Source organism: Capronia epimyces, assembly GCF_000585565.1.
Source record: "Capronia epimyces CBS 606.96 chromosome Unknown aczIQ-supercont1.3, whole genome shotgun sequence".
NCBI lineage: Eukaryota > Fungi > Ascomycota > Eurotiomycetes > Chaetothyriales > Herpotrichiellaceae > Capronia > Capronia epimyces.
This window is the reverse complement of record NW_006912906.1, coordinates 1,260,068-1,286,933: the sequence shown is the minus strand read 5'-3', so window position 1 is coordinate 1,286,933 and position 26,866 is coordinate 1,260,068. Positions and strand designations below refer to the sequence as shown.

Here is a 26,866-nt window from a genome sequence, read left to right as displayed (position 1 = left end):
TGGCAGATGTTCTCAAACAATATCAGGAGAATGGCGACGAAAACACAAGGTCTTCGTGAGAGCCATCGACCAGCAAGCGACCTTTCTTATACATAGCAGCATGCGTCACTGGTGCTTCAGGAGGACGAGTTCGCATATCAGGTCTAGGTGCAACAGGCGTTATCTACCGCCTGGCGTTGCTTCTCTGGGAATGGGGCCGACGAGATGTTTGCTCATGGTTGGCGGACGGGTTGAAGTCTCCTTAGCCTCGCCCCCACACGATACAGGCAGTTGCCACAGCCAGGTGGACGCTGCAATGTCCTGTCGATCGGCCAATCGAACGCACCCAAACACGCCGGCTTGGCGTGAGGTTTCAGGTCTGACGCCTAATCGGCCGGCAGAGAGTAAAGGAGTCAGTCGTCCTCCTCTTCTGTGCGGGCCACAGCCTGCAGAATTTCAATCCATCGGCTCTGGAAAAGCGCATCTTGGGCCCACGAGTGGTTAGTGGTCAGTGGTCACCTGGTCCGGAGAGGAGTCGCGGGTCGAGGAATATAAATAATAATCTGGAGCCTGCTAGGCCGATCGAAACGGCCATCTTAGACATATGCAACTTTGAACTGAGTGTTTTCCAACACCTCGTATCCCGGACGTGATGGCGGGGCGAATATCATCCAGCGCCATGGCCGAGCTGGAAGCTCAGGCACGACACGATCCTCAACTGCCGCGACCTGATCCCACCGAGTCCTTTTGGCAAATACCACCCCATCCCACCTTGTCTGAAGTCCAGTCTGAAAGACTGCCAGAGACCACCGACATTGCCATCATCGGCTCAGGGATCACGGGTTGCAGTATCGCCACTACCCTCCTGGAACACTCTGCACAATCCTTGAAGATAGCCTCAGTGACGGTATTGGAGGCCAGGACGTTGACCAGTGGTGCCACTGGCCGTAATGGCGGAGTGTTGACCTCTTTCGTGCCCGGTGACTACAAAGTTCTCAGCGAGCGTTTCGGCCACGAGCAGGCGGTCCAGATTGCAAGGTACGCCAACAGGACGCTAGAAAAGATGCACGAACTTGGCAACTCCAGCGACGAGCTTAAAAAAGCGAGTGAGGTGAGAAGACTCTTGGACGTCATCGGCTTCGAAGACGACGAGTCTTTTCAGGCAGCCGTCGAGTCCTGGCGCCTTTACGAGGAGCATGTACCCGAGGAGCGAGGCAAGTCTCGGATTCTCAGCGCCGAGGAGGTCGAGCTGGTAGGTGCCACTACCAACATTATTCCCTGCCTGTCCCATCCATGTGTTTGAGGCAACGCGCTGACGGGACGGCTTGCCTGACAGGAATACGGGATGAGAACAGCCGCGGGTGCCATCGTGTGGCCGAACGGCGCATTCTGGCCATATCGACTCATCACCAGTCTTTGGGCCCAGCTGTATGCACAGAACCGGCCACGGCTTTCGATTGAGACAAACACCCCTGTGACTTTGATCGCGTACGATGCCGGCACGAACCCGACGCACCCGTATATCCTCCACACGCCACGAGGTCTTGTCCGCGCCTCGAAAGTCATCCACGCCACCAACGGCCATGCTGGACACCTGCTGCCCAAGCTTCGGGGAAGTATATTCCCGGTGCGTGGCACCATGTCGACGCAGAAAGCAAGCCCCGAGTTCGGACGTCATGGTCATCGCGTGTCCTGGAGCGTGATTAACAGCGGCGACTTCGACGTTGCAACCAACACCATAGAGCTTGGACTATACTACGGTAATCAGAACCCCTACACCGGAGATATCTTCTTCGGGGGAGAGAAGGCGAAGATCGGCGAGCTGTTTGTCAGCGACGACTCACAGGTCGGGGCGCCGTGTGTGGAAAAGCTCTCGACCTTGTTGCCGAGCCTGTTCACCCGCGGCTGGAAAGACGGCGCAACCCCGGACGTGGTCAAGGTGTGGTCGGGCATCATGGGTTTCACGGCGGATCGCCTTCCGCTGGTCGGATGTCTGCCTCCGTGCGTCACAGATCGTGGCCAAGAGGGCGGCGAGGGCGAGTGGATTGCCGCCGGCTTCAATGGGTATGGTATGCCGTTGTGTTGGTCGGCCGGTGAGGCGGTGGCTAAGATGCTACTTGGCATCAACCCTGACAACCTCTTACCCGAATCATTTCTTGCCACCAAGGAGCGTTTACAGGACAGTCGACGCATGGCAACTGGGCCAGCCTTGCAGATGTTGCTGGGTGGGCATCCGTGAGGTCATGCTCGAGAGGTTTCGAACGCTTATCAAGGGAGGGTTTCGTCTTGGGTGGTGAACACCCGTTGAGGTACACATGCTGCGTGACAGGGAGGAGCATATTGAGAGGATGCCGGAGGTCTGCACCAGAGTTCGGGCTGATGGCTCACTCGGACAACCGGCGGCAATAGCTGAACCAAAAAGCTTCGGCGCAAAGCATCAGGCGAAAAGCATGGGGGAGAAGCGGCAGAAAGGATTTATTCAGCGGCGACATGGAGTACGGATACACGTGCTTGGTGCTGTCATGTGATGCCCGCCGTTAGGCAGAAGCCCTGAGCCTGCGCTGCTCTATCATCTATCATCAAAAACCCTCCATGCGATGACGCTTTCAACTCAGCTTCCAGCCCGCAGCTGCCTGCTTGACTGACCAACAGCAGTAAGATGTCCTAGAACTTTGCCAGCTTTGAGATACTGACGCTGTCTTAAGCAAGACTAGCCGTAGCCGCTTCATCCTCCGGTCGAGACGAGAGTGTCCAATTCGAGCGAAGTTTGGCGACCGAGACCGACAACGCAGTGCTCAATCGTCCAACCTCGACGCACATGACAGAAGAGAGGACTGTGACCGCAGAGCTATTGGTATCTACGAATGGTTGTCGAATCATTGCATGGAAACAGCCTGTGCTTCGAGTTCCAGCATAGTCTCCGCAGCCGATTGATAGTGGCCGCGCCAGCACTTCATGATGGTACTTGCAGGAGGAATGCTGGCTAAATCTGGCCATTGCTGATCTCCTCTGCGAGAGGGCGCGTTGCCCGTCCAGATCTCATAGATGACGCTTCCCAGCTGAAACAGATCATCCTGGATGCTCGGTACCTTGTAGTCCATATCTGGGCGTTCGAAGTCCGTGTCAGGCATTACTAGCGCGGTAGAGCCGTCGATGGAGGAGCCAGCGAAGTCGCAGAACTTGAGATTGCCATCCCTGTCCAAAAGCAGATTTATACAGGTCAAGTCGGCTTGGATTACACCCTTCTCATGTATGTAAGCAGCCCCCTCCGCAGCCTGAATCGACCATCTCAACATCTCGTCTCTGGAAGGCGAACTGCCACTGCCACTGTCGCTGCTATTTGGAACGCCCCTGAGCCGCTCCCTCAAGTTTTGGACCAGCCTCTCCAGAACGAGACCGCGGCGGACTGGATATTTCAACTCGCATATGCGGTCGTGCTTCCCAAGTCGCTCGTAGATCCGGCGCTCAAGCAGGTGGTCCTCAAGCAGTTTGTTGTCCATGTATTCGTTTCCCGATAGCACGAACCCCTTGAGGGCAGTGTGGTCATCGATGGCGATCACGGTTCCTTACGACCCGACACCCAGAAATTGGCGTTCGTCGAATATGAAATTTTCGAAGGCGAGTTCCTCTGTGTCTGTGTTCGCCATGTCGATGAGAGCGTCTTGTTTGTTTTCCCTAAGAGTCCTCCAAGATGATATAGTTGTAGTTGAAGTTGTTTGGCGCCCTCGGGTTCTGTGAAACAGCGCAGTTCTCCACTGTTATGAGGCATGCCGGGGCTGGTGACGGGAGACAAGATGGCAAGGGATGTTTCAGCCACAATGCCACAGTTCCAGTTAGCGGAAAGGTCGCCCAAATGTGGTGCTGGAACACGCCGCTTTCAGGTGCCATTTCACCTACGGGCATGGTCCTAGCCAGATCTCCTCCCACCTGCAGACCCAGGTACAGTACACCAAGCGACTGCGGTCTGACTCAGTCCTTTTTCCTCCCAATCTTTCCAAGATTCCTCAAACCCACTGTCCCTATGAGAAAAGCAGTCAGAGTCCAGGCAAACAACGTCCAGAAGCTGGCTCTGTAACCCGCGAGGAGCGCTTGAGGGGATTTTGTATCCGATTTGTTTGTGACATTGGTCGATATCACCGACAGTACACAAAGCCCAACCGACGCTCCTAGTTGCGAGAAAGTATTGAATACCGCTCCAGCTGAAGCTTGAGTGTGGATAGGGAAGACGTCAGTCACGATAAGCGTCCCGATCGTGAGCGTAATGTCGATACTAAGCGGCGTGAGGAGCTGTGCCCACAGGGCGCTGTACCAATACGGCCATGTCGGATCAGTGACTGCCATGAGAAGAGGTGCGATGGCACACAGGACGGTCAACGTGAGCACGGCGGCCAGAACCGGAAGCTTGTTGATGAGCATTCCGGAGAGGATGCATAGAGTTGTACCAATGGCCACTTGAGGCAGTATACGCACGGAGGCCTCAATGGCGGAAAGAAGTTGGATGTTCTGGAAACTGTGCAGACTTAGCGGATGTGCAGCGTGTTGAAGTGAGCATCCACTTACAACAGACTACAGAAAAGTCCCATACAGGTCACGACTGCATTGGAAATGAGAGCCATGAGACAGACGCTTGTGAATGACTTATTCTTCCAGAGAGAATTGGGCATGAGAGCGGGCTTCTGTTGTCTTTCGCGAAATCGCATCCATGCCGGAAAGGCCAATGCCAGCACCACGCTGAAGATGAGCAGCACTATATTAACGGCCTTCTTGATATTGGCGGTATCGGCGGACAAGTCCCTGCCAGCCCATCAGCAAATTGTCGCTTCGCCATTAGCAACAGCGAGAGTGACTTACGCCAGTACGTAAGAGAAAGTTGCGATGCAAATACCTGCCATTAGCGCACCGACCCAATCGATCTCTGTCGAAAGTCTTTTCTTGCTGATATTGGGGTCTTTGGGAAGGGTCCAGATGCCGACAAGGAAGAACAGAAAACCGGTAGTTCCCCCTGCGAAGAACCCTGGTCGCCAGCCAACAGTATTGACGAAGACGCCCCCAAGTGCCAGTCCAAGGCCATATCCAAGAGGATAGGCAAGGAAGATGAACGCGAAGCCGAGGTTTCGTGGTCTTCCATGCTCGATGTTTGTCGATACCATTGAAACAGCCGAGGGCACAAAGAGGGCTGTGGCTATTCCTTGTAAGGCACGGAACATTATGAGCTCGATACCACTGCGGGCTAGACCACATGCGAGCACAAATACTGCAATGAAGAGGCAGCCTAGCAAGTTCACCCTTCGCGGCCCGAGGACGTCCGCAAGTGAGCCTGCCACAAGAAGACACGAACCACCCGTGAGAGAAGACACGGCACTGGGCCAAACACGGAGGTTGTCGGAGAGTCCTAGATTGGAAGCCATGATGGGAAGACCAATCGTCAACAGGCCGCCACTGAGACTCGAGATGAAGTTGATGCCGCTAAGCTGGACGATCACGATCCATGAGCGGGTTCTGGAGAGGTTTGGGGTGGGAATTGGAGGTTCCTGAATGGGAGACTGCGGCGTGGTACCAGCTGCCCTTCGATCAGATGGTTGGACATCCATCAGTAGTGGCTGTGCAATGCTTGGAACTGGATCAGTGGGTGGTGGATTTGGATGGACAGCTGTTTCACTAGCCAACATGGTAGAGCACCAGGTAAGATTCACTGCTCGAAAGTATTTGCAAGACGACGAGGAACGGCAGAGTCAAAACTGGAAGCTATATGTTCTCGCCAAAGACGGAGTTCGCTGGATACGGAGTTTGGCCTAACGCACCCCAAAGGGCAGGATATGCCGCGCTTTCATCGGAATGCCAATGCCAACTGCGAATGGTCAGCTTCGGCGAGAAGCTTTTAGTGGTAACGGCAACGCAATACCATCAAGAAGGACCTGTCTGAGGCGAGCATCCAACTGGTCCGTGGACCACATCTCTACGGCTCTTTCTAGCATACCATGACTTCAATGGAGTGCCTTTTGGCCAAGCTCCATGAAAGAAAGGTCGCACACGGGCACCAGCCTGGACAAACTTGCATTTGAAAGCCTGCATCGAACCTGATTGAATGAAGCTAACCCCTGATGCCTCCGGCTACAAGAGTGGCGTGGTCAAGGGGAACATGAGCTTCGGTGATTGAGCGAGCACGGAGTAGTGATGGCGAATCGACTAATTCGCCTGTACAGAGAGTACTCCGACTCCATACGCGGAGTGAAATTCGGAATGAATTGCCGGAATGCCCGGCATAGATCCGGAGTGGGAGTGGGGGCGTCGGACCTCCTCTGCCTGTAAGTCATCGTGCATCCAACCCTTCTCTTCTTGCATCTGTTCAATAACTCATCGCCCTCCAAATGTTGGCCTCCGAGCACCGTCGGAATGGCAAAGCCGCATCGTGCGAGCCTTGTCGCAAGGCAAAGGTAGGAATGCACAGAAATCACGCCAATCAGTGAAGCTGAACCTCGCTAGGTTCGCTGCGACCACCAAAGACCAGTCTGTGGACGGTGCCAACGCCGTGGGCTCCCTGCTCGATGCTCATATCATCCCGCTCCGCTAACGAAGCCACGGCCGTCCAATGCCAATAGTTCAGCGTCGCAGTCTCTTCACCCGGGGTCACAAGACTTCCCGGGAACATCATCATTTATCAGTTCAAACAATAGCGACCGGCCGTCTTCTCAATCCAACGATCTGATCAATTCAACCGCTGTACTGCCGTGGCCTATGGCTCCCTCTGAGTATCACGGCACATTGAGCCATGTACGAGGTGCTAAAACAGGTGATGAAGCAATCTACGAGGATAGATTCAAGATCGTAAAAGAGGTTCTTGTTCAATTTCAACATCTCAGCTTCATACAAGAGCTACTTGAACAGTATGGTGCTCATGCTCAAGCTGCCCTGGTGCCCAAACCGTTCATCGACTTGTTCTCTGTGTCTTTGACCGACCAAGTATCCGCGTGTTTTAATGAGAATCACCATTCTAACGAGAGAAACCTCTCCTTACTTGCACAACAAGTGATACAGAATACCTCGAAAGCCGTTACCATCACTCCTCAGACGAACCTTGCAGGCTTTGTCTCCATGTTCAGTGGCGAGAATTTGCGTCTTGAAACGATAGGCCTCTTGCAGTGTCTCGCGGCCCGTTCTTGCTATTTGGGACTGGCTCGCGACAATGAAAAACATGAGGGCTTGATTCTGGCGCTGTACAAGAATACATCGTCTTGTCTTCGGCTTTCACGACGACTTGCTTCGAACAATAACGATGTAACGATTTGGTTGGCTTTTGAGTATCTTCGACTAACCACACAGATCGAAGGAGAGTCATCGCCATTGATATACCGCCTTGTCGGAGATCTTAGTACCGTGGGCTGCCCATTTCGATCATGGGAGATGAAGGCATCTGATCTGACACTTCAACAGTACGTACATGAGTTCGGAATTCAACGGGAATCTTCCATCACCCGGAACACCCCCTTTTTCGTTGCAGAGTGCCGGAGAAAGACGTTTGCCGCCAGCTTTCAGTTCGACAAGTTCGTCAGTGCCTTGGTCGATCGACCACCTCGTCTGTTGAAACGGTTTTCGGATTGCCGAATGCCACTGGATTTGAACGACGAAGAATTACTTTCAAGTGAGACAGAAGAGCAAGCTCGGGCGAGCCTCACAGCCGACGGATGGAGCCCGAAGATCCGATACATCCCAGCAACATGGCATCGACTCAGGTACATGATCGGCACCCTTCGTGAAGAAGTTCTAGAGTACAACTATCGGGAGCCAAGGCCTGAAACAGAAGCACTCATCAAGCAGGTACAATCAATTCAATGGCCGAGGTCGGAGCTAACAGTCCAGTCTGCAGGGACCTCTCGCAGCGATGCAAACGCCAGAAAGAATCACTACCACCGCATCTCCAATATAACAAGGCGTGCTGGGACTCAGGTCTGGCCCCTAGCCCTTGTCTAATGCTTACTGTGATGCATCTCAGCTACCTCCAAGTAAACTTCGAGATTCACCGGCTCCTCGAGAGGTGCGATCCTCGATACTGGGAGATGTCCATGGCGGATGCGCTTGAAGTGGTGTCGGTGATTCTACACCTGGGAACACGCTTGGACCGAGCCACTTTCCTGCGCTACGATTTTCCCTATATTGTAAGCTGATGAGTCGCCCAGGCCCCCGGCTGAACTCTGAACCTTGAACTGTGAACTGACGACCGGCAGGTCTTGGGCTACGGCCTACCCTGCGTGGCTGTATTGGCAAACATTTTACAATGCATCTCCCGGAATGGCGGAAAATGTCTTCCTCCGAATATGAAACGGGCGACCTTTGTCCGTGCCCTGTCGGTGTACCTTTCCCATCTGGATAGCATCTGCAAACCCGGAGATGGGGAATACAACGTGTGCGTGCAAGCCTCGCAGGCAATCTCCCGAGTCCTGGATGAAGTCCTAGATCCACCACCAACTTCCTCAGCGGTGACCACCAGCAGCTTTGCTACAGGGACGCCCACGCCAGTGTCTACTTCTGCTGGCCGCGACAGTCAGCACGCACTTGCCCCTGCGTTTTCATCGTCTCAGCCGGTAGCGTTGAGCGTGGACGAATTTGATTTTCTCAACGTTGATGGACTGGAAGCTTTCGACCTCTCATCGTGGGTCAAAAACATTGACTGGACTGAAACTGGCAGTGAGTGGCGTACTTTCTGAAAAAGGAGACGTGTCTGGCCAATAAGACCGCAAGACTGCGCTCCTGGAACGACTCGCGGAGTTCATTCATGTCGGACTGACCACGGAATGAATGAATGTCGAATCTCTTCACGATGCTTGAAGTGATTTGTCTCCTAATCAATTGAGTCAGCATGGACTCGATCAACCCTCCCAGAAAACGACGAACAAGCGCCCTTCCTCTGCAACTCGCAACCAAAATCCCGGCCGCAACCCTTCAGGCATGTTGAGGTCAAGACAGACGACATCTTGAAGTGATTCTCTTCCTCTCTAGCCCGGCACCTCGTCTCCCCAGCTCTCTCCTCAGCAACGACACTGGTCCCCGGCCGGTGATGTGCGTGGCGGTCGCCCTCTCTTGATCGCAGCTCTAGCCAGAGCCTCCCTCTTCATCCCTGAAACATTCCAGCATCCTCGCAACACCCACCACCTCTTCCACTCCATCATCATAGACACCGTGTCCCACAGCACGACCCAGTTTCTGACGCAGTATGTCAGCACACGCTACGCTATCAGGCTGAATGACACGGCCTCCGTGCATTACTTGGAAGTCACTTGATCTGGAGTCGTGGCCACTTTCGGGCGAAGCAGATTGTGAGTGCTTGAAGCTGGGCTAGTACAGAGTAGGGATACAATACTAAGCATCCCGAACCATCCCCCAAAGTATCCGTACCTAAATTGTAACCTGGGGTCTCCTGAGCCTAAGCCGTGATTAGCTCTTAACCCTAACCCTAACCCTAACCCTCCTAACCCCCATGACCACCGCCAAGCCTCCATGTTCCAACACAGTAAGGTACGGAGTACCATGTACGGAGTACTCCGTACATGTAGTTTACACGACTTTCTCCGCCGGCTGCTTCAAGTTACTCTCCCACACTCTTCTACTCCCTTATCAACCCTCAACCCACGCTCTCTGCGGCGCAGTCTGCAGTCTACTCCCACTACGGCGGTGTCAGCGCTCGATGGCGCCATGGCACTTCTTGTTGAACAGGGCAATCAATCCCTGCACACCCTCGACAGATCAGTCTAATGCTCGACGATGCATTGAGCTACTCTGTAAAGATGGTATACTAGCCGAAGGGACCTGATCTTTGCCATCTGGGCGCCTCTGCAGCCTGTTGACTTCCAACTGTTGATTCTGCTAACCACCTACGATAGTGACAGTGCTGTACCTACGCTGCTGACAATTTGACCCTCTCGATGCTCCAACGACTACTTGCTGTCAATCTCGCTCGTACCTACGTCGTCCGACACTCTCTCCTGTTCCAGCCTGGTGACACTTTCTCGGTACTCACAGATGTCTCAGGCGTCGACCTCGATCTCTTCCTACTCCTCATGTTCCTCTGTCAAAAATACCGCAGCGCTCCTTATAGCTATTCCTACTACTCTACCACCGCGATATGGGAACCTGACCCGCGGCCAACGTTGTGAGATTAGACTCATATCCTCCGTATGACGCAGGCTTCGACATGTACAGCACGGGCTCAAAATCTCGTATTCTCGGTCTCTTCGAGCTGTGCTCCCTTGCTAATAATATTGTTGGACTATTATCGTGGCGCTACATCAAGTTTGGCGCTAAATGCGGTTGTGGCGCGCTATAGGAGACCTTTGCTGACCACCGGTCCCGGTAAGCGGTGATGGGTTGGAAGGAGTCAGCGATGGGTCCCGGTCATAGCTTCATCGACATCCTCAGGAGCCTTGACCTCTTGAGGCCAAAAAACCCCCGGCCAATTAGTGCAGTGAGCGCAATCGCCTGGGGTTGGGGTAGGTATCTCCCCCGGTTGCATATCATCTTGGCTCTCACCATCTACGGAGTATACCTTTGATTCCTTATCTCTGCAGAGTGTCTCCTTACTGACCATCGCCTTCCACGCTCCCCACCTGCCGTTATAGCTGTTGACCACGTTGCTCTAGCTTCAAGAGCTTATCATATGTGGCCAACCTAGTCGCTGGCTTTAGGTAGGTCAAAGCCATGCAAGATGCCAGCCACGAGGTGCTGCAGGGACACTGATAGATACGACCTCTCTTGGTCTATCTCGCCTACCTTGCGAGACAGAAATCTATATAGGTAGCGTTATCCTCTCTCTGATTCAGCATTTGCCCTTTCTTTCGCTGATTACTCTTCCCTCCCCTCACCCCCCCTTCACTTCACCATGGGCACCGGCAACGAAGCCGATGTCAAACAAGTCCAAGAGGGACAAGGAGAAGTCATCTCCGAAATACCCTTGCAACATGGCGATCTCTATGAAAGACGTCTTTCCCAGACGGAATGGGACAAGTTCGGCCAGACCAAGCGTGGTCTCGCTCCCCGTCACGTCCAAATCATGGCTATTGGTGGTTCTATCGGAACCGGACTCTTTGTCGGCATTGGGCACGCTCTTTCCACGGCTGGTCCCTTGTCTCTAGTCTTGGGTTATCTGTTTTGGGGAGTCCTCTTCATCTGGCCGTGCAACCTGTGTGTCGCCGAAATGTGTGCGTGGCTACCAGTACGCGGGACCGTCTTCGAGCTGGCCGGCCGTTATGTCGATCCGGCTTTGGGATTTGCCATGGGATGGACTTATTTCTTTGGCGGAGTTACCCTTGTTTGCACCGAATATTCCGCCGTCGCCAGCGTCATGGAATATTGGAACGCCGATGTCAATCCGGCCGTCTGGGTCACCATGGCCATGGTCGTCTGTTTTTTCTTAAACGTCGTGGCCGTCAAGTAAGTTGCGCCACATAGCCCGGCCCCTCGTCCTTGCCCCTGAAATTAACGCTACAATAGGTGGTACGGTGAATCCGAGTTCATTATGGCATCGACGAAAATTTTACTCCTGATTGGGTTGGTCCTCCTTACTTTCATCACCATGGTCGGGGGCAACCCCAAACACGATGTCTACGGGTTCCGCTATTGGAAACACGGGCTAGCCATGCGTCCCTACTACGCCAAGGGCACTACTGGCCGGTTCCTCGGCTGGTGGGTCGTGGTCAGATATGCTGCCTTTAACGTGGCCGGTCCGGATCTGATCGCTCTTGCGGCGGGCGAAATTCGTAACCCTCGGCGTACGATACCTCGAGTGGCTCGTCTCGTCTTCTATCGGCTAGTCGGCTTCTACGTCGTAGGAGTCTTCTGCGTCGGTATCATCTGTTCCTCTCGAGATACTCGTCTCCTCGGCGCCATCTCGAGCGGAGCCGCCGGCTCAGCTGCTTCCCCCTGGGTAATTGGCATTCAGAATCTCGGGATCCACGGTCTGCCTGGATTTATCAATTTCCTCATCCTTCTGTCGGGTTGGTCCTGTGGGAACGCATACCTCTACTCGACCAGTCGTACCCTCTACTCGCTAGCCCGTGACGGCCAGGCTCCCAAGTTCTTCATGAAGTGCACCAAATCGGGAGTGCCCATCTATACCGTCATTACCGTCACCCTACTTTCGTGCCTAACCTACCTGGTGGCCTCCAACGCGGCCGTGACGGTGTTCTTCTGGTTCGTCTCCCTAACCACTATCGCCTTTGTCCTGGCCTATATGGGCATGATCTGGACATATTTCGGATGGTACCGTGCGCTTAAAGCCCAAGGGATTGATCGAAACACACTCCCGTACAAGGCCCCTTTTGCCCCCTACAGTACCGGCGTCGCTATGGGCGTGGGGTGTCTCGTCTCTATTTTCATTGGGTTCGATTGTTTTGTTCCCTGGAGCACCGAAGGGTTCATCACCTCATATTTTGGCCTGGCATATGCCTTTGTCGCCTACATCTTGGGCCGTATCATCTTCAAGTCTAAATTTGTGGACCCCAAGACTGCTGATATTTACAGCGGCAAGGCTGAGATCGACCAAGAGTGCTGGCAGTGGGAGCACGGCGGGTGGGAGGAAAATGAGAAGAAACGGCTTGCTGAGATGAATTTGGTCCGGAGGATGTGGGAGAAACTTTGGTAGGCCGACCTATATATCCACAGATATGTGATCCTATTCAATATCAAGCACACTTTTGGACGTCTTTTGACACAGCCGATGATGGGTGGAGCGTGTGTTGACTTCAGTTTCGATGACAGTGTTGTAGGCGACGAAATTTTGTATTCTCAGACAGGGTGAACAGCCTGGCCAGTGGGGTCAGCCATCGGACATTGGATTGGAGGAAGCCTTAGGAGCTCCTTATTCCACCCAATCAGCTGGTGGAATCTGCAAGAGGCAGGCTGTAAGGGGTTAGTCGAAAGCTCTCTTTCCACTCCAGGCACCTACGAACCGTTGTAAGTGAAAGTCAACATCCCCAATATATCCATAAGTCACCCATCTAATAACTGAACTAAAGCTTCGAGTCGGAGCATCTAAAGGTCCTGTATTTCAACAATAGTGGTCGTAACTTTTTCCTTTCTTTTTCTCGATTTCTGAATCATCTCAGACTTATTCCTAGCTAAGTGAATTCTATATTGAATTCACATGCTGCTTAGGCCAAAGCAGCCTCTTTAGCCTTCACTCGTCCTCTTGGATCAAACTATAATTATATGGCAATTAACTTTTTCATTCTTGAGTCACCTGGCCTCTTCACTTCTGTTTGTCCGTTAGTTTACTCTCTGACTCACACGCCTGCCACTCTTTGGGTATTTAAAGAGCTCTCTCTCTCTCTCTCTCTCTCTCTCTCTCTCTCTCTCTCTCTCTCTCTCTCGCTCTAGTCCTGATACCACTCTCGCCTACAACAGCCTTCATCTCATCTTTACCCTAGTTCTTCCAGTATCTCCGCAGCCACCAAGCCTACGTATCAGCTGAGATTGCCTCCACCGTCTCATCTTACAGTTAACAGTTCCAAGTCTACAAGATGTCGACGACGCAGACACCCGAGATCTTGCGAATTGCCATCTCGCCAATCATCCCGCCCCCTCACCCTTCCACCCCGTCGAGCAAACGCAAAATCACGCCCACTGCCGAACAGTCGTCTTCAAAGAGATCCCTGATCGTCACCACGCCCAAGAAGAGTCCCGGCCCAAACCTCACACTGGGTGCCCAAATCTCAATCAAGTCTTTCTCGTCGCCGACACCGCGGTTCCCGGGCGGCTCGGCAAGGGTGGTCCAATATAGCAAGCACGCCCCCCCATCCCCATCTCCAGCAAAGAAGGATGAGACCTGGCATACCCAGCACATCCTGCTGCCATATGACTTGCGGGACCCGAAGGTCCGGCTTGATAGTCCCGAGGTCCAAACCCTCCTCCGAAACATCTTTCCCAAGTGCGAAAACATTGCCGAGCCTCGGTTCCGGTCCCATCTCATCTTCCAGGTCGAGGAGTTGCCCTCAGCACCCTGGCCGCTGACCATTGGCGGACTGCCGTTCACATTCATCGAGCCCAACATCAATAATCACGGCCTAATTTTCCCCCGGTGGAAGTTCGCCAACTTCACCATTTCCGTCCGGCCCGACTTTAACCTCACGAGCCTTTCTACGAACCTTTCCGGCACAGATCTTTGTGATCTGGCACGTAGTACCAATGCTGAGATCCAGAAGAGGTTGCCAGGTATTCACCTTATCGAGCTCATCTTTGCGGCTTCGCACGCATTCTATGTGGTACTCGCAGACAACGTCAACATCAACCCGATACTTGTCAAGCTTCCCGGAAAGATCGCAAACTGTCCTGTGAGCTATCTCAACATCAGGGACCTTAACCGGCCGGCCTATGTCGATCTACCAGCCAAACGACAAGTGAACCCTGCCCCACTCAACCAAGTGGTCGACGCTACTGCATATAACACCCTGAGACCAGGGGTGATGATCAACAGTGTGGTATTGAAGGAACACGGCCATCCTGCCACCTTTTCCACCACCTCCGGCGTGTTCGTCAAGAACAGTGTCGGCAATCGTTTCATGACTGTGGCGTCTCATGGCGTGGGCCAGAATATATGGCAGCCACATCGCCCCCACCGCACGGTGGGCAAGCCCGTGGTGGAAATCCCATCCACCGATATCAGCCTGGTCCAGCTGGAGGCCGGGGTACCATTCGCCGCCGAGACCTTTGAGGATGCCGATGGCGTAATACCTCGATTTTCACGTTTTGTTGCCCCAAACGAAGCAGTCGAATTCAATAGAATTCATCTCAACAGCCCATTCACAGGGCATGTAGAGGGCAATGTTGTGGCGCAGTCAGCCAAGCTGCAAAGTCAATCATCGCACCCAACCGAAAACAGGCTCAAAGACAACTATGTGCTCTATCAGTGGCATATCCTGGGACAAGGGCACGGATCGGGCCAGCACACAACGCCCCCAGATGGCACGTGTGGATCGGCCATCTAGGATGAGAGAGGAGTTATCCTGGGCTTCTACCACTATGCCATCACCACCGGCGATTGGGCTGGCTTTTCGGTGTCGGCTAGCGCTTGTGACGTGGTCCGAGCTGGCTATAGCCTCCTAACGCAGGAGAACAGGAGTAGGTACCCAGGTTTGAGTAACCTATAGCCTCCTAACGTAAAGAACAGGAACTGATACCCAGGTTGGAGAGACCTATAGCCTAAGGTTTGGTGCCAAAGGACATGGCAGATTATACGGCGGTCCTTCCAATTTCAATACTCGAAATAGGAGAGTTACTCTAGGGAGGCCGTAGAGTATATCTAGTATCTTAGAAAGATAATCATCCTGTAGAGCTGGAGGTTTCCCTAATCCTATTAAAATAGTTTTAAGATAAACCGTCTTTAATTCTGGCACCCACCCTAAGCCTCCTAACCTGGAGAACAGGAACTGGTACCCAGGCACCTACCAGGTGTGAGGTATGCCTGATGATCATTCTACAGAGGCAGGAGACCAAAGAGCCGTCTGGGCAATGCGGAAGGAGCGCCATACGCGCATTTAATAGAGTAGCTACCTATAATCAGGTACTTTCTCTTCATTAGCTATTGCACACACTCCCCTCTAGTCTATTTTCAATTTCAGCTCTATCGTGGACCATTGTCCTTGCTCCTCTACTCTCATACTCGTACTTCCAATATACACTGGCGGATGCATAAAACCCATACTCTTACCTTCCATTTACACTGGTAGATGTACAAAAAGACCCAGGTAGTGGGAGAGTGGCATTGAGATGGACCAGAGTGGTCGTTTTATCGTTCCAGGTCCAGTCAATGTCAGTGTCGGTGGCGCTGGCCTCCCTACTCCTCGTCGAATGGATTCACTTGTCTCGCACTCCTAGGCATTCACTGAGATGGCACATGCGCGAGTGATTTTTAAGTGAAGGATTAAGTGAGAGGTCATGCTCGAGTGAAGATCCAGTGAAGGATTGAGTGAAAAGCTCATGCTCGAGTGAATTTCCAGTGAAGGATCGAGTGAAAAGCTCATGTTATGTATTTTTAGTGAAGGACTGAGTGAAAAGCCTCATGCTGTTGTCGTGCACCTATAAACAACAAGACACTGCTCATTCTACACAAACACCTCCTTTGCTCATACCTTTCGCACCGTTCGTACTGTTCTTTGTACCTTTCGCATCATTCTTTGAGCTGCCACAGCAACAATGGGCTTTCAAGCAATCGCCATGGGCTCGATCTCCCTCCAGACCATCTTGTTCTTCCTCATCATCCTCGCCGTGCTTCAGCCCGTCTTGTCGACTCCAGCCAGTGCAGGTGTGGACATCTGTACCTGGAGTGACGGGGTGCCCATACTGTATCATCAGTACGGCAGTGACGCGTGCCCGCCTAAGTTTCAACTCAAACCCAACTCTGGCGACTGCGAAGACAACGTGTTGCCGCTCGGTATTCTGGATTCTTACTGGAGCTGTGCTAGCTTCTGTCAGATGCGCACGACCTTCATCTATGGACAAGAACAACCGTACGTTCGAGTGCCCATGTGCCGAGGGGGAGTTACATGCACACTGTCGGAATCGGTTCACCAGGGCTATAGTTGGAAGGCCAAGATGAACGGGAACTTCAAATACGGGCCATTGACCATAGGGTAGGTGAAAGTGATCGCAGCACGACAGCACTGTCCACCATCATATCACAATCGAACCTTATCCACCGTCATACCACACTCGATGGTTGGAAAACATGCTAACACCCGTTCTTTACAGAATCACCGGCGGATACAGCGAGAAAGCCGGAGTCAGCCAATCCTACAAATTCAGCAAACATCTCGACGAAGGCCAATGTGGCTATTGGACTTTCATCCCCTTCATCCGATCATCTTGTGGAACCTACACCGAGGGCTGGAAAGACGTATACCAGATGCCCTGTGAAACCCTCACGAGCACCGGCAACGCCTGCGTCGATCAACTCGTCGGCGTCGATTCCAACGACGGCATCCACGACTGGCGCACCGTCCGGGGGACTGTGGTCTTTGTCTTTGTCGACTGCACCAATCTCGCCCCTCTGCCCGACGAGAAACAGGACCCAGCATATTCCCAGCCAGGGGTCAAGCTGCCGCGAGACGTCAATAACAAACTCGCTCAGGCATACCAGTCCTTGTGGCAGCAGTCATCGAAAGCACCTTTGGTCGCACAATCCGACGCGGCCGTCTGCAATACCGACCAACAACACCAGGCCAACGCTACAAATTGCCTCGATGCCATGATGGATGTTTTGGATCGTGGCGCCGAATTCGTGTCTACGACCGGCGACGAATCCATCTCCACGATCGGCGCGGGAGTTACTGTTGGGGTAAGTCGTATCCTATCCAGATGCGTGTGTTTATCAAATCTGCTAGATGCGTGCGTTATCAATCTGCAATAATAATGGCTAACCTCTCAACTATACAGAGCTGGCTTGCTTGTTCCGTGTACCTCACCTACGACGAAGACTGGAAAGGCCAGAATTGTCAAGTTTCGTTGCTCGAAGTCGCCGCGGCTGCCCAAGCCATCTTTGATACATGCGCCACCGAGGAAGTCGTGGGCGGCCATCACGTCGTGAGAAGCAAGGGCAATTGTGCGAGTACTGTGTCTTTTCAGCCTGGTGTGGTCAATGTCAGCTGAGGTGAGAGGTGAGAGGGCCCTGAGTGAAAGTCTCAAACGCTGGATGTCCTGGTCACTCCTCTTTCAGCTCGGTCCTGGCTTCACGGTGATGAGGCCTACCTGATAATGGTGATTAGGACTTAGGCTCAGGCAGTGGAGATTGTGTTGGAGTTTACGGTACCCCAAAAGTGATACCCCGGCACCAAGCCACGCAGATAGAGGACTGCTCCTCTAGTTCATTCCAGAGATAAAATAGAGATACCATAAATGGTTCTGTCAGAATTATGTGCGGAGTCGCTCTCGTCCCATCGTTTCAGGATCCAGAGTTTGTCTCGTTCGGTACTGTACCTTACGGTGTCATTTTCCTTTGGGTTGTCTCGTTGGGTACCTCCCACTGCTAGCTTCTCACCTCGTGTTTCGCGGTTTGGGACTGGAAATGTCAGGATTTACCCAAACTGTTACACCACGACAGCCGCACAGGAGATATTGAACATCGCCCCATCGGAATTAGTCCCTACTGTGGGTAGCGCGGCCGTCGGATGAGCAGACACGCGACGAACTGCTCGACGGAGTACAACTAGTAGTCTTTCGAAAGCGGGAGCGACAAGAACTCACGGCCCAGATCTCCAAGAGGAAGGAACACTGGTCATTCGGGCCGGACGGGTTGCCTGTCGGAGAAGTGGGATGGGATGGTGATCGGCCTGGAGATGGTCCTGAATTCTGTGCAGAGCCTCTGACGACTCTCTTTGGCTATGAAAAAGGGTTGTTTGACGCTTCTGTACAAGAAGGGGGACCCATTGGAAGTCCTGTCTAGTATCGCATCGCTGCAGGATCAGATCATATGCGGCTAGGCCTTTTCTTCTGATCGTGATCGCCATCGCCGTGCCGATCCAGCCGAGCTGCCCGAGGGTAGGGGGTTTCAAGGCCAAGGCCGAGGTCTCCTCCGCATTGCTTCCCCAGCTAGGTGCCCAGGTTCCCCTTGATGGGGTCCAGTAATAGTACATCTCGACCGATGAGGACATACATACATCCAGCGATTGCATCCATCTCCGCAACTCCGCAGCTCCGCTTCTCCGCGTTCAATATTGACTGTTTCTCACCCACTCAACTCAGTTGCGCTCTCATCATCTGCAGAATTGGGATTTGTGTCCTGTGAGTGTGAAAAATATACCCACACCCACGCTATCTGTCGGTCTGTTAGAGAGACAGCCTTCAGCCTTGTTTGCAAGGTTCTGAGGATATCCAGCCCAGCCGCGACCGCGATGCCGATCAAGAGAGACATCAGCAACGTCGCACCCCGTGGCGACCACGGCGACGGGCCTCACGACTTGGGAGACGCCATCGAAAATAATCCAACAAATCATGGGCATGCAAATGGCGACGAGTCAGCTATCGAGACTGAGACTCTGGATATGCTGATTGTGGGCGCCGGGTTCGCCGGTGTGTATTTGCTTCATCAACTGAGGAAGCGTGGCTTCAATGCGAAAATCGTTGAGGTACGGAGTACCCACAGATCCAAATCCGTTATTCATTTTCTTTTCATTGCATTGACATTGACCGATATCGACATTGACATTGGCCCGCCCCTCTCTCATGATCCAAGTCCATTATTCATTTTCTTTCTATTGACATTGATCAATCTTGACAACATTGACATTCCCCCCTCTCCATAGGCCGGCTCCGACCTGGGCGGGATCTGGTATTGGAACCGATACCCCGGGGCCCGAGTAGACAGCCAGTACCCGGTGTACGCGCTGTCCATCCCCGAAGTGTACCGCGACTGGACCTGGTCGTCGCACTACCCGGACCACAGCGAGCTGCGCGCATACTTCCAACATGTGGAAGACCGGCTGCAGGTCAGGAAGGACTGCGTCTTCGACACCAAAGTCACTGAGGCCGAATGGGACGACACTGCCTGTCGGTGGACCATCCGCTGTGATACCGGCCGCACCTTCCAGACCCGCTACTGGACGGCATGCACGGGGTTTGCGGCGAAGCGATATTTCCCCGACTGGGAGGGCCTGGACGACTTCAAAGGCGTCATCCACCATTCCAGCTTCTGGCCCAAGGAGGGCGTCGACGTCAAGGGCAAGAGGGTGGCTGTGATTGGAACCGGCGCGACGGGCGTACAGATCACGCAGGAGGTATGTTCAACACCCCTTTCTTCGACTATATACTATATCACCCCTTTCCTTTTACCTTATGATTTCACACTTTACCTTTGATTTCATCCTTGACCTTCTGATTTCTTCCTTTACCTTATGATTTCACCCTTTACCTCTATCATTTCACTCCTTCTAATATTGACTCTATTATCCATTTCCTTTCCTACTCGCCATGCCATTTCATCCCGAGAAAATAATCCTCACCCTGGTCCGTGTGTGTACCTGCTGACCATGTTGGCTGTATATTGTTCCAGTGGGCCCGCGAAATCGGCGACCAAGGCCACCTCAAGATGTTCCAACGCACTCCGAACCTCGCGTGCCGGATGAACCAGGTCTTGCTGACCAAGGAGGAGCAAGACAAGCTGGTCGACGGGCTGGCCGAGACGTTCGCCGCGCGGAACAACTACTACAATGGCTTTCTCTATCAGTGGCGCGACAGCTTGACGTTCGACCACAGCAAGGAGGAAAGAGAACGGTTTTACCGTATGTTGTGGAAGATGGTGAGTTCTTCTACTTCTACAGTATATTTGCGGGTGGTGCTCTTATTACTTATGGACCATCGTGGTCTTACCTTTACTGTTACTCTTCCCTATGTCGGATATCCACTGATATTTTTGTCCTCTCTCTCTCAATTGTAGGGTGGTTTCCGATTCCTCATGAACAACTACTACGACATGACTCGCAACCCTGCGGCGAACCGGGAAGCCTACGAATTCTGGCGAGACCGGGTAAGAGAGCGGGTGCACGATCCGAGAAAACAGGAACTCCTGGCCCCGTGGGAACCGCCGCATCTGTTTGGTGGGAAACGCCTATCGCTCGAACAGGACTTTTACGACCATTTCAACAAGGTACGTACGGTATAGTACTGTTAGCACTTGGCCTTGCAATGGCAGACTCTTTATACTAATACTAGGACAATATCCACTGTCCAATTCTTTTCAGACGGGGCGAGGCTAACCGGTCATTTCTAATTTCTAGCCCAACGTCGATGTCGTCGACGTGCGGAACAATCCCATCAAGCGCTTCGTCTCCGATGGCATTATCCAAGAGGACGGTACCTACCACAAACTCGACATCATCGCGCTGGCCACCGGCTTCGACTCCATCACTGGCGGGCTGAAAGACATGAAGATCACGGGCGTCGATGGACAAGTTCTGACTGACAAATGGGCCAAAGGGACCTGGACGTACCTTGGCATGTCGACAGCAGGCTTCCCCAATTTTTTCTTGTGAGTGACCTGATCATCTCAGTACCTTGAGTGGTAGTGGGGTCCGGGGGGTGGAAGGGGGAGGCCCAAAAGAAGAACCTCTAGTTCCTGATTCCCTTGACCAAAGGAAGACGAGCGCGAGAACGAGCAGTGCATGTCTCCTGAAGAGGCTTGGTGGACAAGCCGAGTCAGAGTCAATATCCCAACGAACCCAAACCCGAACCCCTGTTGAATGAAATTGCTGTGTGTCCCGTACAAAGAAAGCAACTGACATAATGAATTTTCATCTACTATAGTACGTACGGCCCACAGGCCCCCACCGCCTTTTCCAATGGCCCATCCTGCATCGAGATCCAAGGCGACTGGATCACGGCCGTGCTGGTCGACCTGCGAGAACGGAAAGTGAGGAAGATCGACGCCCAACGAGGAGCCGAAGAGGCGTGGAGAGAGTTGGTGTTTGAGCTGATCAGTGACACCCCTCGCGGAAAGGTGGACTCGTGGTACAACGGCGCCAACATCCCCGGCAAGCCGCGCGAGCATCTCAACTATGCGGGAGGCATCCCTCGATATAAGAAGACACTGGAGGATGTCCGGAAGGATGAATACCGGGGGTTTGTGCTGGCGTAATACTAATGCTAATGCTAATGCTGCGGTGGGTCAGGATCTGGATCTGGATCTGATCTTAGAATGGGTCGGGCGAGGTAAGGGTAGAGGATTCTGGAGTCTGAAATCTGAATATATTTGTAACGTACATTACAGCAACTCTTTTGAACAATTTTGACTACACCACACCACAAGAAGCAGAGCAATCGGACCAAGCGAAGATTGCACCCACCCACCCTTTTGGCGGAAGACCAGGACCAGATTTGGTGGAGTTCCAACAATGACCAGAATACCCCTGAACGAACCGGGAATAATTCAACCTTTGAGAGATGCATTCTCAGGCTCAGGTTCAGGCTCACAGCACCCAATTACTTACTGTATGGGTAAAAGTCGTCTCCAATAATGTAGACGGGAGTTCTTATTATACAATGACAATGTGGCCTGCTCACCACGGTTCTCAGTGACTGCACCCTAAAATACACATCTAGTCTGAGGAGTAGAATTCTATGCAGGGGCGTCCATTGCAGGGATCAGCCGCGAACACATACTTAGCACACTGACGGCTATCTATACCTATGCCTATCCTTTTCTATCAGACGATGTTGCTGTTGGGGCTACAGCACGGCAGTCTGATCTACTCGGTAGAGTCTACACAGCATCTGCGAGATAATGATCCCCTGGAAGCCCCATGCCCACGGCCAGCCGTTCTCTGCCTTGCTCAAACCACGCCGCTTGCTTGGCCGTCATCCAGCTCTCCCTGGTCTGGTGTAACGGAAGTTCAAAGTCGACAATTTCCTTGGCCACATAGAGTGCTCGTCCGTGAAGAGACTTGTCTGCAGCAGCCACGCAGAGTGCCTCGGCCACTTCTTGGGCCGTGTTCAATGGTAAGTCGCCCCAGATCTCGCTGGTTTCGGAACTGAACTCGGTGGCTGTGTGTACGGAGTACTGGCGTCAGTCTTTCTTTTTCACTCTAACACATTACATACATCTCCAGAGACATAGAACTCTCGAGATGGGCTCGTCTGTCGTACGTACCAGTCATCCACGGAGCAACCAGGTTCACTCGCACATTTGCCGGCTTCGTCATTGCGGCAGCGGCACGCAGTAGACCCAGAAGCTAAGTATATCGGCCAGGTTACTGACGTGTAGGTGCAAAGCCTGAGACAGAGGTTTGCTTACCGCATGCTTGGCTGCACCGTACCGTACAATCGGCGGTGAAGCAAAATACCTTTGATGGATCAGCCTGTAGACGGGCTGTAGGAACAGACACACTTACGATGCTGCAGACCCGGTTATCACCAACGCTCCCCCCGGCGTGGGGCTTTTGGCAAAGTAGTGTAAAGCAAGCTTTGCAGCTGGGCCGTCTCAGTAGGGATAAAGAAAGATTGGAATCGCTCTGGCTGGACTTACTTCTCATCACCCCGTTCACATTGATATCGATGAGGCGGAAGTCAGGTTCCTTCAACAGCCCGTTCTCGTCCAGCGTCTCGTCGAAGAGGAACGGGGGTCGCTCCGGGACACCGGCGTTGGCCAGAACGGCATCGATTGCGCCGTACTTGGCCTTGGCTGCCTCAAACAGCGCCCTGAGTGACTCCCAATTGGTGACATCGGTCTTTTGGAACAGGCCAGCTCTGCCAGAGTCTTTCTGTCAGCCTCAGCCTCAGATACAGCTACACACTACGCGATGCTGCCGTGGATATGGATGGGAACTCACTCACCCGCCAATCTCTTCGAGTAAGGATTCGCCCCTGGCGACGTCGAGATCGCCGACAATTACATTCGCTCCATAACCTGTTTGCAGCTCTGTCAGTGGCGACCTGCACCTGTATCGTGTGGATGATGATGGTGCTGGTGCTGGTCGAACCGTGTAACAACAAAACCGTCTGTCGGCCTATGCCGTTGGCGCCGCCTAACACGCTGATATCAGCCCTCACCCGCGACACAGCCGAAGCACTGTTCCATACCTGTGATCAGAATGGTTCGGCCTTTTAAGGTGGCCAACACGTCTTGTCGAACTGGGATCTGGGCCATCTTTCGAGTATGTGTTGTGCCCCAGGCAATCAGTTTAGGAAGTCAAGCGAATGGATGTTTCAGGCACCATTGGCGGGTTGAAGGCTATGGTATGGGTATGTATGTACAAGCAACTCGAGAAGTGAACTTCTCTCTCTCCGCAAGACCGGGGGTCACCACTCACCACCCCGCAAACGGAAGCATACAGGGAACCCCAAAGCTATTACTCAGTAATAGATACCAGTACTGCGGCTGGGTGGTCATCTAAGTTCAGGTATGGTACGTAGGTACAGATACAGGACATGCCCCACAATCATCCAGACGAAGAGACGGTGTTACCCCACGTCCTCGTCCTCTTCCGCTGGGGGTTGCAGCACACACACGCACACCATACACCACACAATAAATGATGCGTAGCTCGCAAATGTCATTCCGGGTGTGGTCTGGTCTGGTCTGGTAGTATTCAATAGCCCAGCACTCTGAACATTGACCACTGACCACTCTTCCCTGCGATCGCGATCCAACTGTCTCTGAGCTACGCTACGCGTCTTCAAGATGACCAAGACCAATGACTTCCGACATGCAACCTTGGGAGTCATCAAGGTGATCGAAGAAGACGGAGTGATTGTCTTCCGCGGCCTCAAGTATGCCACCTTGAACCACGGGTTTGCCGAGCCCGAATTGTACGGCTACGGCCAACAAGCAGCCGAAGACGGGGTTGTCGACGCGACCAGATCTGGGTTAGTTAGTTGTCCCTAGTGGCGGATGGGATGACAGGATCCCGGATGTCCAACGATCCTATGACTTACTGCATGAGGCGAACGTTATTACTACTACTGTACTATATGTGCACTGCAAGGCTGTATGTCCTGTACTGTACGGTATGTGACTGACGGAATCTATTGTACAGCCCTTCTGCGGTGTCTCCGCCAGTGGCGTGTGATCTGGAACTCAGCCTAATCCAGAAGAGCCTGGCCCACGGCAAGTTCGAGACGTCGGTAACAGATTGTCTGAATCTGAACCTCTATCTCCCGACCCCGACCCAGCAATCCCAATCCGAATTCCGCCCCTTGCCAGTGTTTGTGTTTATCCACGGAGGCGGATTTATGCTCGGATCCAATGCCTGGCCACAATACGACTTGACTCGGATCGTAAGTCTCAGCAAGCAGCTGCAAAAGCCCGTCATCGGCGTCCAGGTGAAGTGAGTGGGGCCTTACAGTACCTTATCGTTTTATCCCACGTCCATCCGATCGTCCAAGCTGACCGACCACCACCACCACCAGTTATCGTCTGGGAGCTTATGGGTTTCTCGACTCGTCGAGTCTGCGCGAGGCCGGGGTCAAGGCCAATCGAGGCCTCCGAGACCAGCGCACCGCCCTGCTCTGGATTCGGCAGAACATTGCCGGCTTCGGCGGCGACCCTGAGCAGGTCACGGTGATCGGCGAGAGTGCGGGCGGCGGTAAGTGGCAGTGACTCTAGATGAGATGACCTTGTTTTACTCGGCTCCTGAAGAGGATGTGGAGGTCCCTTTCCATATCATTGACCTCGCGTTGTGATTAATGTATCCTTGACAGTATCGTGTACCCTGCACCTCCTGTCGAAGGAACCGCTCTTCAAGCAGCTGGTGGCGATGAGCGGCAACTCCCTGCTGATGAAGCCGCTTCCACTTCCGGTCGCCGAGGGGACATACAGCCAGCTCGCCAGCGCACTCAACATCGCCACGACAAAATCTCCTTCAGACCAGTTGAATGCCCTCCTGGCTGTCGATCCGGACACTGTTCTTGCCAGTGTGGGCCCCAGTATGCCGTTACTCCCAGTGCTGGATGGGGACGTCGTCACCTCCAGCGTCGACTTTGCACAATGGACTGCCCCAAATATTGCAGCTCAAGTGCCAGGCACGCAGTGGTGCCGTCGACTCATGCTGGGTGATTGTCAATTCGACGTAAGTACTGTACTCTCCTAATAGTATCAAGAGCGTACCACATCACAGCACATCACATCCCATCACGTCACCCCTATCGTGAATAAGGAACCGAACTCACATGTCTTATCCATCGGCCACAGGGAAGCATCTTCATCTTAGCCCTACAGTCCAGAAAGACAGACATTGCCGCATCGTTCGCACGATCATTAACCACCGACCTCAAAGACTCCCCAGACGTAGTTGAAGCGATCCTCGCAAGCTACAATATCAACCCCCGTTCCAACTCGCCCACCTCAACCTCGGACGACGAAGCCATGAACAACATCTTAAGATTCATGACCGACGTCAGGTTCTATGCGTCCACGCTGACCATCGCACGCGCGTGGCCCCAGTCGGCCTTTGTGTATCATTTCAACGAGCCGAATCCGTGGGACGGGCCCTACCGGGGCGAGTCGACGCATATCCTGGACGTGGCATTTCTATTCCAGAACTTCAACGACTACTTGAGCCCCGAGCAGCAGACATCGGCTCAGCGGTTCGCCAGCGACGTCATCGCCTTCGTGCATGGGGACGATCCTTATCAGAAGCACAGTGCTGACACAGGCGGTGCTCGGGTCTACGGACCTCCTTGCACGGGAGAAGATGTCTATGTGCAGAGTCTGGATCCTCGCGCCTACGGTCGTCGAGACACGGTGTGGAAGCTGGCGGCTCGAGTCGGAATGGATAGACTCGCTGCCGCGCTGGATGGTTTTATGGCCCGGCCTGGTAGCTAGCTAGCTGCCAGTACTGGTAGTTCTGTAGGAGAGGGATGTGAGCTTCCTGGACAGTACACACTCCAGTCCAAGTTGGAGAAGGTCCCTAAGTCCTTAATACCTAATCTTCGGTGCCATCGAGCGATTTATTTCCATCAAACTTAGGCACTAACTTAAGCATTCTTAGCCTTACCCTTTAACTAGAAGGCTAGTATAGGTACACCTACTGTATATAGTCTAGGCTCACTCTATACCCCTTTAATAGAAAGTATAGAACTTTTCAACCTTTCATAGTTTCCTGGTCCTTTCTAGTAGAAGACCTCGTGCACCAAGACAACTGCGCTGCAGTCCACAGTCATCGGTGTCCATATCCCGTTTGACGATGTTGACCGAGTTCAATCATTTTATCACGAAACTGGAAGTGAAAGAAGAGAGGATTGCTTGAATCTCGTCCAAAACACCACTTAATCTACCAGGAGATCTTGGCTACTTTCAGAACCGAGCCTACAGACACTGACTGTGGAGAAGTGGCTGTTGAATCTTCCGTTGCGCGACAAGACAACGTTGACAAAGTCAATATCAGCTTGCCTCCGGTGGACTGGGTCGAGGAAAGCC

The 26,866-nt window shown here is 53.0% G+C and overlaps 10 protein-coding genes across 10 annotated transcripts; 7 read left to right on the top strand and 3 right to left on the bottom strand.

The window, feature by feature from the left end:
- Positions 1–658: 658 nt before the first annotated feature.
- Positions 659–2,218, top strand: A1O3_03729 (uncharacterized protein; the record flags this gene model as incomplete). The annotated part of the gene is made up of 2 exons (XM_007733864.1): positions 659–1,231; positions 1,316–2,218. The coding sequence occupies 2 exons, from the start codon at positions 659–661 to the stop codon at positions 2,216–2,218; spliced, it is 1,476 nt and encodes a 491-aa protein (XP_007732054.1).
- A 637-nt stretch (positions 2,219–2,855) lies between these two features.
- On the bottom strand, positions 2,856–3,479 carry A1O3_03728 (uncharacterized protein; the record flags this gene model as incomplete). Its single annotated transcript, XM_007733863.1, has 1 exon — positions 2,856–3,479. The coding sequence occupies one exon, from the start codon at positions 3,477–3,479 to the stop codon at positions 2,856–2,858; it is 624 nt and encodes a 207-aa protein (XP_007732053.1).
- A 469-nt stretch (positions 3,480–3,948) lies between these two features.
- Positions 3,949–5,648, bottom strand: A1O3_03727 (uncharacterized protein; the record flags this gene model as incomplete). Its single annotated transcript, XM_007733862.1, has 3 exons — positions 3,949–4,489; positions 4,540–4,773; positions 4,831–5,648. The coding sequence occupies 3 exons, from the start codon at positions 5,646–5,648 to the stop codon at positions 3,949–3,951; spliced, it is 1,593 nt and encodes a 530-aa protein (XP_007732052.1).
- Positions 5,649–6,714: 1,066 nt separating this feature from the next.
- A1O3_03726 (uncharacterized protein) lies at positions 6,715–8,681 on the top strand (the record flags this gene model as incomplete). Its single annotated transcript, XM_007733861.1, has 3 exons — positions 6,715–7,794; positions 7,857–8,132; positions 8,202–8,681. 3 exons carry the CDS (start codon positions 6,715–6,717, stop codon positions 8,679–8,681), a joined length of 1,836 nt encoding a protein of 611 aa, XP_007732051.1.
- Positions 8,682–10,849: 2,168 nt separating this feature from the next.
- Positions 10,850–12,610, top strand: A1O3_03725 (uncharacterized protein; the record flags this gene model as incomplete). Its single annotated transcript, XM_007733860.1, has 2 exons — positions 10,850–11,400; positions 11,461–12,610. The coding sequence occupies 2 exons, from the start codon at positions 10,850–10,852 to the stop codon at positions 12,608–12,610; spliced, it is 1,701 nt and encodes a 566-aa protein (XP_007732050.1).
- An 877-nt stretch (positions 12,611–13,487) lies between these two features.
- A1O3_03724 (uncharacterized protein) lies at positions 13,488–14,951 on the top strand (the record flags this gene model as incomplete). The annotated part of the gene is made up of 1 exon (XM_007733859.1): positions 13,488–14,951. One exon carries the CDS (start codon positions 13,488–13,490, stop codon positions 14,949–14,951), a length of 1,464 nt encoding a protein of 487 aa, XP_007732049.1.
- Positions 14,952–16,158: 1,207 nt separating this feature from the next.
- A1O3_03723 (uncharacterized protein) lies at positions 16,159–17,371 on the top strand (the record flags this gene model as incomplete). Its single annotated transcript, XM_007733858.1, has 2 exons — positions 16,159–16,595; positions 16,714–17,371. The coding sequence occupies 2 exons, from the start codon at positions 16,159–16,161 to the stop codon at positions 17,369–17,371; spliced, it is 1,095 nt and encodes a 364-aa protein (XP_007732048.1).
- Positions 17,372–18,851: 1,480 nt separating this feature from the next.
- A1O3_03722 (uncharacterized protein) lies at positions 18,852–21,589 on the top strand (the record flags this gene model as incomplete). The annotated part of the gene is made up of 6 exons (XM_007733857.1): positions 18,852–19,085; positions 19,263–19,733; positions 20,009–20,254; positions 20,393–20,602; positions 20,733–20,983; positions 21,259–21,589. 6 exons carry the CDS (start codon positions 18,852–18,854, stop codon positions 21,587–21,589), a joined length of 1,743 nt encoding a protein of 580 aa, XP_007732047.1.
- A 624-nt stretch (positions 21,590–22,213) lies between these two features.
- A1O3_03721 (uncharacterized protein) lies at positions 22,214–23,596 on the bottom strand (the record flags this gene model as incomplete). The annotated part of the gene is made up of 8 exons (XM_007733856.1): positions 22,214–22,494; positions 22,601–22,682; positions 22,745–22,793; positions 22,842–22,920; positions 22,976–23,196; positions 23,284–23,356; positions 23,430–23,474; positions 23,530–23,596. 8 exons carry the CDS (start codon positions 23,594–23,596, stop codon positions 22,214–22,216), a joined length of 897 nt encoding a protein of 298 aa, XP_007732046.1.
- A 534-nt stretch (positions 23,597–24,130) lies between these two features.
- On the top strand, positions 24,131–26,272 carry A1O3_03720 (uncharacterized protein; the record flags this gene model as incomplete). The annotated part of the gene is made up of 5 exons (XM_007733855.1): positions 24,131–24,315; positions 24,486–24,776; positions 24,859–25,034; positions 25,150–25,517; positions 25,640–26,272. 5 exons carry the CDS (start codon positions 24,131–24,133, stop codon positions 26,270–26,272), a joined length of 1,653 nt encoding a protein of 550 aa, XP_007732045.1.
- Between the last annotated feature and the right edge of the window lie 594 nt (positions 26,273–26,866).